Source organism: Sceloporus undulatus, chromosome 4, assembly GCF_019175285.1.
Source record: "Sceloporus undulatus isolate JIND9_A2432 ecotype Alabama chromosome 4, SceUnd_v1.1, whole genome shotgun sequence".
Taxonomy (NCBI): domain Eukaryota; kingdom Metazoa; phylum Chordata; class Lepidosauria; order Squamata; family Phrynosomatidae; genus Sceloporus; species Sceloporus undulatus.
The window spans coordinates 128,554,221-128,563,638 of NC_056525.1; the positions used below are offsets into that span (position 1 = coordinate 128,554,221).

The 9,418-nt window shown below is 37.7% G+C and overlaps 1 protein-coding gene across 2 annotated transcripts in view; it reads right to left on the reverse strand.

The window, feature by feature from the left end:
- Positions 1-9,418, reverse strand: part of LOC121927535 (dimethylaniline monooxygenase [N-oxide-forming] 2-like) — a 53,665-nt gene that overhangs the window by 30,503 nt on the left and 13,744 nt on the right. For both annotated transcript variants that reach the window (XM_042461221.1, XM_042461222.1), the window contains exon 4: positions 3,722-3,864. In XM_042461221.1, coding sequence (XP_042317155.1) covers positions 3,722-3,864 — 143 coding nt within the window. The remainder of the gene's footprint in view (positions 1-3,721; positions 3,865-9,418) is intronic.

Here is a 9,418-nt window from a genome sequence, read left to right on the forward strand (position 1 = left end):
GAGTAATTTCTACTGTGCAATCCATGAGTTGGGCAGGGTTCAATGCAACAATGTGGTTCTATGCCTCCGCCCCATGTTTTTTCTTGCCAATGGCAACATGGATTGTTGGACTGACAGCTAGAATGGTGGGGTGATTAATGTTAGCCTAGAGCCCTAGAACATCTCAGATCAATGCTAATGTCCTAATAAACCATTAAGCTCCCTTGGATCAATTATTCTTTCTCAGCCTGACTGACCCCACATGCTTGTTGTGAGGATAAAACTACTGAGGAAAAGGACTACATAAGCCACCTTGAGCACAAAGGTTTGGTATAAAAATACATAGCAATTGCATACAGACAGATAAATATTCTTCACACTGCAGTTTTCAGACTGACACAGAAGGTTTTATGTTTTCAATTATTTGATGGAAGCCATGAAAAATATTACCTAGGACAACCTTTATTCCATTTTTATTTTCAATTGGTTCTATTTCACGCCCTACACTTCTGCACCACCAAAGTGACACCACTGCCTTCCCCATCCCCTGTGTTTTAGGTTTAACAAATTTCAACCCAGTCATTTACAGTAACAACAAAAACACACCATTTCAACATCTCATTGGCACAAACAGTTTCCTATGTTACTTGCTAGATTTTTCCAGCTTGAAGATACACAGACTCTATTGTATCCCTGCTGTTCAACTACATTGAAAGAATAGAGCAATAAAACAATAAAAAACCCCAAATTTAAAAAAATCATTTACTTCACTTGCAAATGAACCATCTGAAAATTCTCACACCTGGACAAATTCTCATACTTGGAGAAATGTGACAAATGTCTTGGCCTGTAATTTTTTTTAAAAGGGGGCCAAGAAATCAAGAATGCATAGAACCACAGAATCGTAGAGTTGGAAGAGACTACAAGGGCTATCCAGTCCAACCCCCTGCCATGCAAGAACTCACAAAGCATCCGTGACCCACTAATTCTAACAGATCTTTTCAGTTCTTCTTGGAAGAAATCCCTGACTTTGAAACTGTCCTCTATTGGGCTTTCTTTGACATTAATATCCTCACTAGGTTATGACAAGGCGAAATCTGTCATCTCTCAGCGAATTAAGGATATTGATTTCCAAACCCATAAAAGCCAGTCAGCCCTGTATCCCATTGGAGAAACTGGAAGACCGGGCAAGCCTGCTAGACACTTTGAGTATTTGAATGTCCAAAGTTTAGAAGGGCATTTATGCTAGCAAGATTTAACATTCTTCCATCTTCCATTTTAGAATGTAGATTTTAAAAGATTCCATACCAATGTCAACATTGCCCTTGTGGCTCAGAGGAAATTGAGACAATTAGTCATGTTCTTTTTTTATGCTCTTTGTTTGCAGAAATACGTGATGCTTATACAGTGGTACCCCGGGATACGAATTACCCAGGTTACGAATTTTTCGGGTTACGAAAAAATCCCATAGGGATTTATTGTTTCGGCTTACGAAGGTTTTTTCGGGTTACGAAAAAACCTCGGCGCTATTTTCCGCCACCGGAGGGCAGCAGAGAGCTATTTTTCCATTAGCGCCTATGGCAATTCGGCTTACGAAGGTTTTTCGGGTTACGAAATTAGCCGCGGAACGAATTAATTTCGTAACCCGAGGTACCACTGTATAACCCCAACTATTCATCGGATACCTGGTAGACAGGAGAAATTTTATGTTGACTATTTTCTTGCAGACTGTAGTGAATATGTAACTTTTACAGTAGCTAAGTTCTTAGCAGCTGCCATTACTTGTCGTAAATTTTTTAAAAAACAAATACAGTAACCGTTACTGTCATTTTATGACTAAACTGTTATAAACAGCTTATTAGATATTTTGTAACTATTTAAACCTGTATCATATAAATACAGTATAACTTGGCTGCTTATGTAAATGTATAAGAATTCGCATAAATCTTTTTAATTTCTAACTCAAAAGGTTATTAAAATTACAGGTCCTTGTAATGATCTCTCAAGAGTTCAATATGTTAAAAATGCATGTTAAATCTACACTTTAGAATTAGTGGTTGTTCTTGCAGTAAACATATATAATTTACACTCTAGATATTCTCAGAGGTTGAATGTTGTATCCATATGTTATTTATGCTATGTGTACATGAACATATACCTTTCAGCTCTTGGAATACTTTTTATTGTTTTATGCTGGCTGTGTGCCGTAATAAATTTGATTTGATTTGTTCTGGGTCCTATTCTCTGGAGCAGCAGAAAATAAGCTTGCTCCACCCTCAATAGGACATCCTTTCAAATATTTAAACAGGGTTATCGCATCACCTCTTAAACTTCTCTTGTCAAGGCTAAACATACCCAGCTCCTTAAGTCGTTCCTCATAGGGCATGGTTTCTAGACCCTTCACCATTTTGGTTGCCCTCCTTTGGACATGCTCTGATCTCTCAACATCCTTTCTGAATTGTGGTGCCCAGAACTGGACACAGTAGTCTAGGTGAGGCCTGACCAAGGCAGAATAGAGGGGCACTACTACTTCCCTTGAAGTATACTTTCATTTTACTTCTATTGATGCAGCCTAGAATCACATTGGCCTTTTTAGCTGATGCTTCACACTGTTGACTCATATTCAACTTGTGGCCTACTAAGACTCCCAGATCTCTTTCACATGTAGTCTTGTTCAGTCAGGTGTCTCCCATTCTATATGTATGCATTTCATTTCATTTTTTTTTTTTTGCCCTAGGTGCAGTACTTTACATTTCTCTGTGTTGAAATTCAATTAGTTATCTTTGGCTCATTTTGAATTTTTTTTATCTTTGGCTCATTTTGAATTTTGATCCTGTCCTCTGGGGTATTAGCTATTCCTCCTAATTTGGTGTCATCTTCAATTCATATGTTTATCATCACATCTCTAGATGAGTGCAAAGGTTGTGCTTCAGGTTTGGTCGGTGTGCAGAGGGCAGATGTGAATGTGTTCTCTAGGCACTGATAATAACTCTTAGATTGTCTGGGTAGTTGAAAACAATGGAGTTGCTTTCACAAAACAAAGCCCTCTTTCAAATTGAGATATGATTGTCCTATCTGGAAACTACACAATACCTTACCATAGAGTGGGAGGGCTTACCAGTTTGAGCCAGTTTAGCAGGGTCTCCATTCAGTGGAGGTAAACAAGACAATTAGCCTTTAGGACTGAAGGGCAGGGTATAAATACTGTAAATAAATAAATAAGGCACCCATTGCTCTCCTGAACTGTTTTCTTGTCATCAGAAGAGAGGCAAATTCCAGTTTGTACTTTAAAGTGAGGCTTGTGTTCTCCAAGATGTTGAATCCATATTGACCATAACTCATAACAGAACTAGCACTCAGTCTTTCTGCATGCTTGTAGAAATGATAGTGGAATCCAGTGCTGATGGAAGAGTACTTTGGAGAATGTTGAAAGTGGAACAATATCAGTCACCCCACAAAATGTGTAGAACAAAGGTATCCCTTTTGAATGAAATAAAAGTATCCCTCTCATTCTATACTATGATTTGGATTGCACATGCTGATCTGTGAGGGACTAATGAGCAGATAATCCAGTTAGTGCCTCAACATAGTTTGTGTCTCATCCATCCTCTAACAATTTCAGACCATATGAACTACCTATCTATTTTATTCTATAAACCAGTATTAGTTATGAAATCTTTATTTCATTTCATTTTTTAATATCACTTCCAAACCCCATTCCCCACAGAACACCTCTCTTTACCTTCTTTGCCTTCCGACAGATCTCCACAGCAATGTCAGCTGCTGAATTCCCCATTCCGATGATCACAACAGTTTTCCCCAGGAATCCTTCTGGGCTTTTGTAATTTCGGCTATGGTAATAGGTACCCTTGAACTTTTCAAAACCTATACAGGAGTAAGTAAAGTTGTAATGTGACAGTGTGGGAAGGATCTATATAAAATTCTGGATCTATTCCAGTTTAAAATTCATGTCCAGAGAACACGTTGTTTGGCTTAACAACACGGGGAAAATAAGTCTTTCACACAATTTACCTATTTCTATGGAAACAGAGTAATAATATAACTTCAGGCCTCTTAACTATCCTTTTTAAATTAAATTTTTCAAATTAATAATTTTCATTAAAATTTGTAAGACATAAACAAAAACAGAAGAACATAAAAGTACATAAAAGCTACAAACATACAAACGCCCACAAATATCCATATTTACAACACACACACCCCTTTCATCTCCATCTTTCAGGCCCGAAACAGATGGGCAAAATGACGCAGCTTCAGAATGCACTGAAGACATGCTGTTTACAGAATGCATGCCCTGAATGTGACCTGAAGCTGTGCCGAGGCTGTGCCAATGAAATAAAATGGGCCAAGAAAGAGCAGATAGGATCTGCTCCTTCTGCTGACCGCTGTGGCGGCATGGATTGGGACCGGGCACATGTGGTTGCTGAAGTCCTGTCATGAGTGGGAAGTCTTTGGTCAGAAACAGATAGGCGCTGCTTCTTTGTTTGAGACCAAAGAATTCCCACTTACCTTAGAATGTCTCTTCATTTTGCACCTCTAAGTAGCCCTCACTTTTTTCTTTTGGCATGAGCTAAAAATCATTACTGTATTTCATAAAATATTATATATATATATATATATATATATATATATATATATATATATAATACTGTAACCTAAACTATACATCATTATTAAACTTCACTACCTTCATTAGTTCATGTGACTTTCTACAAAAAAGATAAAATATTTGCTTCATCCATCTGTATCTCAAAACCATAAGTAAGCTCACCTTGAGAGTCTTTCATAAAATTTATAAAATATCCCCATGTTTCTGCTTTAACTGCCTTGGCTCAGTGCTAGGGAATCCTGGGAATTGTAATTTATTGTGGCACCAGAGCTCTCTGACAGAGAAGGCTAAATGTCTCACAGAATTACAGTTCCCAGAATTCCCTAGCAGGGCAGTTAAAGTGGTCTCAAAGTGAATTATTTTTGCAGTGTGTTTTGGACTGAAGAACCTCTCGGTTGTATTCCTATGGATTAAGTTAATTCATATTTCCATTTCTGCAATTTCCATTAATTTTCCCACCCATTGCACACAGTCTGGTAACTTATTCCTTTCCCAGTATCTCGCAAATAAAACTCTAGCTGCTGTTACCATGTTGCAGGTTTTCTTTACCCCTTTATCCTTTTACTCTGTTAGGTTGCAGGTTTTCTTTACCCTTTTGTCCTCTTCAGCCATCATGTTTCACAAAAACACTTCTGATTCAAAATCAATTTAAATCCTCAGATCCTTAGAGCCCATTTACTTGGTTTAAACCAAAACTTCTTAACTCACTTGCAGCTTCACCAAATATGAAAAAAGTGAACCAAATTATTTTCCACATTTCCAACATGAATTGTGTGCCCCTTTATACATTTTAGAAAATTTTTCTGAAGTAATATACCATTTGTACATCATTTTGTACAGATTTCCTTTTAAGATTTTAAAAAATATATTTTATTAATTATTCAAATACAGATAAATACAGTGGACCCTTGTTATACGCTGGAGTTTGGTTCCAAGATCACCCATGGATAACAAAATCCGTGGATTCTCAAGTCTCATTAAATATAATGACATAGCAAAATGGTGTCCCTTATAAAAAATGGAAAATCAAGGTTTGATATTTGAAATTTATACTTTTTTGGAACATTTTCAAAGTGTGGGTGCTTGAAGCCGTGTATAAGAATGGCTGACTGTATACAATACAAATACGGATACTAAGATAAAAAAGTAAGTACAGAGCACTGTGATCAGTACTCATTCTGTGTCTTAGAATAGTTTCCCACATGCACATCTGCTTCCAATGTGTTTCCCACTTATATATACAATAAAGCTTTTTATTAAACCTTTAACCACTTGGCATGATTACTCTGTAAATTGTATTTTATTGAAAATAATAATAATAATAAAAAACTAAATAAATTTTATTTTTTTTCTGTTTGTTTGATACCCTTTCGTTAGTATTTGTCAGAGTTTCTTTTATACCCCAGACTTTGTTTAAATGTTTTACCATGGGTTTCCACTCTTTTCTCCAAAGATTAGTCATTTTATTATTATTTCAAACTGTTATTTTGTCCATTTCTCTTAATTCTATAACTGTTTGTATCCATTCTTCCATTGATGGTTTTCTTTCTGATTTCCAATATTTGGCTAGGCCTAAGTGAGCAGTTGTTATGAAATATAGGATTATTATCCAGTGTTTTTTGTCAATATTAGATCCAAAGAAGGTAGTCATATTTAGCAAATAACTTTCGGGTGTACAGAGAAATTTGGTCTCAAATATGGACTGGATTTCTTGGTGTATATTAACCCAATAGTTCCTCACTTTATTACAGGACTACCAAACATGTTAATATGATCCTTGATCTACATGGCACTTCCAGCATTTGTTATACTGTAATTTATATATTTTGGCCAATCTTACTGGGATATAATACCAATGGTTGATAATCTTTATATGATTTTCTTTAAGATCTTGAGATCTTGTGAATTAGTTTGTTTTTCCCCCCAAGCCTTTTCCCACTCTTCAAACAGACTAACATGCCCAATTTCTTGGGCCCATTTTGTCATGTTTGTGGTCATTGTCTCTTGGTCTAGTTCTCTTGTCAGTAGTATTTTATATAGTTTAGCAATCTTCCTGTTATCTTTCTCCCATAGTATCTTATCTATGGCATTTTATTGTTTTTCAAATCCTTCCTTGATATTGTCTACTATATATTTGGACTTAATCTGATGGCATCCAAACCACTGGATTACTTTGCCCAGTTTTTTGAGATCCTCTCTTGTCCTTAATTCTTGATGTCCTTCTTTATTAGTTTATATCTTATCCAGTCATTACTCTCCAACCATCTGCCAAAAAAAGCTTCTTGTGTGGAAATCCAATTCGGGATACCAAAATAATTTTTTTCTTTAATTGTCATTCATAGTTTTAACAAAGGTTTTCTAACTGGGTGATTTTTAAAGTCTTTATTAATTTGGTCTTTATTATGTGTTTGATGCTTCTAGATCTAATGGCACCTTATTATCTAATTTGACCCAGTCTTGTACCCATAACAGACCGCATGCCTGAAAGTATAATGTTATATCTGGGAGAGCACAAACTCCTTTATAGGATTCCTTTTTCAATAATTCCTATCTTATTGTTGCTTTCCTCCCTCTCCACACAAAGCGGCCTAATTCTCTATTCTATTCCTTAAAAACATCATCATGAGGAATGCCTTAGGGAGCTGGGGATGTTTAGTCTGGAGAAGAGAAGGTTAAGAGGTGATATGATAGCCCTGTTTAAATATTTGAAGGGATGTCATATTGAGGAGAGAGAAAGCTTGTTTTCTGCTGCTCCAGAGAACAGGACCTGAAACAATGGATGCAAGCTACAGAAAAAGAGATTCCACCTCAACATTAGGAGGAACCTCCTGACAGTAAGGGCTGTTTGACAGTGGAACAGACTCCTTCCTCGGAGAATGGTGGAGTCTCCCTCCTTGGAAGTCTTTAAACAGAGGCTGGATGGTCATCTGTCGGGGATGCTTTGACTGAGAGTTCCTGCATGACAGGGGGTTGGACTGGATGGCCCTTGTGGTCTCTTATGATTCTATGATCATCACTTGAGTTCAGATCTTGGATTAGGGATTTAGCCTGTGTTGGATGGGGTTACCCTTCTCCTGAAGACACAGGTTTACAGTTTGAGTGCACTAGCCTGGATTGTACTAGCTGTGATTGTTCCTTGGGACGTCTGACTTGTCTGTGGTGACACATGCCTTAGTTACATCCAGGCTGGTGGAGTAGTGTAGTGTCAGGCTGTCTTTGTTTGTAAACTTCATCTGGTCCAAAGAGCTGCGGACAGATTGTTAACAGGTGGTACTTACAAAGAGCACACATCTCTCTTGTTGCATCAGCTCCACTGGCTGCTGGTCTCTTTCCAGGCACAATTCAAAGTGCTGGTTTTGACCTATAAAGCCCTATACTCCACAGGCCCAGGCTATTTGAAAGACTGCATCTTCCCACATGAGTTTGCCCAAGCTCTAAGATCTGCAGAGGAGGCTCTTCTCACTATCCCACAGGCATGGACAAGGCCTTCTCTGTGGATGCTGCCACACTTTGAACTCCCTAAAGAAGTTGGGATGGCACCTTCTTTGTTTGCTTTTTAGCTGTAATTTAAGGGGGCGTTCTCACTTGCGATTTACAACGGTTTAAAATACACCGGTATCGGTTAAACTGACTCAAAATACAACGGGTGTTATCCTGCATTCCAAATTGCTTTTTTTCCCGTTCTCATTTACCAATTGATTCGCTGTAAATGATCCGCTTTCATTCCTATTCATGAATGAATTGGTGTATATTTAAACCAGTTCTGTTACTTTTTCGTTCACATTCACTTGTTTCGGCTGACAATCAAAGTGATGTCACCATGACGTCACAATAATTTGGAGTAACATGCACCGATGTATCCTGTACCTGCGTTCCCACTACCTGACCGTTTTTAAATTGTTTTAAATTTCGCGGTTTTTTTAAAAGAGCCAATGAGGAGGCACTTAAAGTGCCTATGATCCTATGAGCCTAAGCTCCGAGTCCTGTAATTTCCAGTCTCTCTTACTTTGTTATTCGTGGGGAAGGATGGTTGAGGGAGAGAGAAAACTGCCTCCCCAAAGCACTTCTGCTTGGCTGCCTTGGAAGAAAGACTCCAGAGAGGCTGGGGGGGAAGTTCCTCCAGTAAAGCAGTCATCCTTCTGGCTTGGAGATTTGGGGAGTGATTTTTTTGGAGGGGCGGCAGCCAATGAAAATCGTCTGCATCTGAGGCTCTTCTGTTGCGTCTCCCTAGACAAGAAGGAGCCTTATTCATCCCCTTCTGTGTCTCCCCATAATAACTGCCATAACTCAGTGCTAGGGAATCCTGGGAATGGTAGTTTATTATGGCACCAGCACTCTCTGGCAGAGGAGGATAAATGTCTTACAAACACAACAGTTCCCATAATTCCTTAGTACTGAGCCAGGGCAGGTTAAGGAGTCTCAAACTGTATTATTTCTACAGTGGGTTTTGAACTACAGATGAGGTTTTTTTTTCATAAATTAAAAAAGTTGTTACTTTATAATTTACCTTAGAAATATATATATACACACAAATATACATTCATATGTGTATATATACATGCGTACAAACGCACACACACAAATATGTATGTGTGTATATACCTATATGTGTGTGTATGTGTTTATATATATATATATATATATATACATGTGTGAGTGTGAGTATTCATATATAAACGTGTGTGTCTGTGTGTGTCTGTCTATCTATCTATCTATCTATCTATCTATCTATCTATCTATCTATCTATCTATCATCTATCGTGTGTGTGTGTGTGTGTGTTTGCCAAATCGGATCAAGGAGGAGAAGGC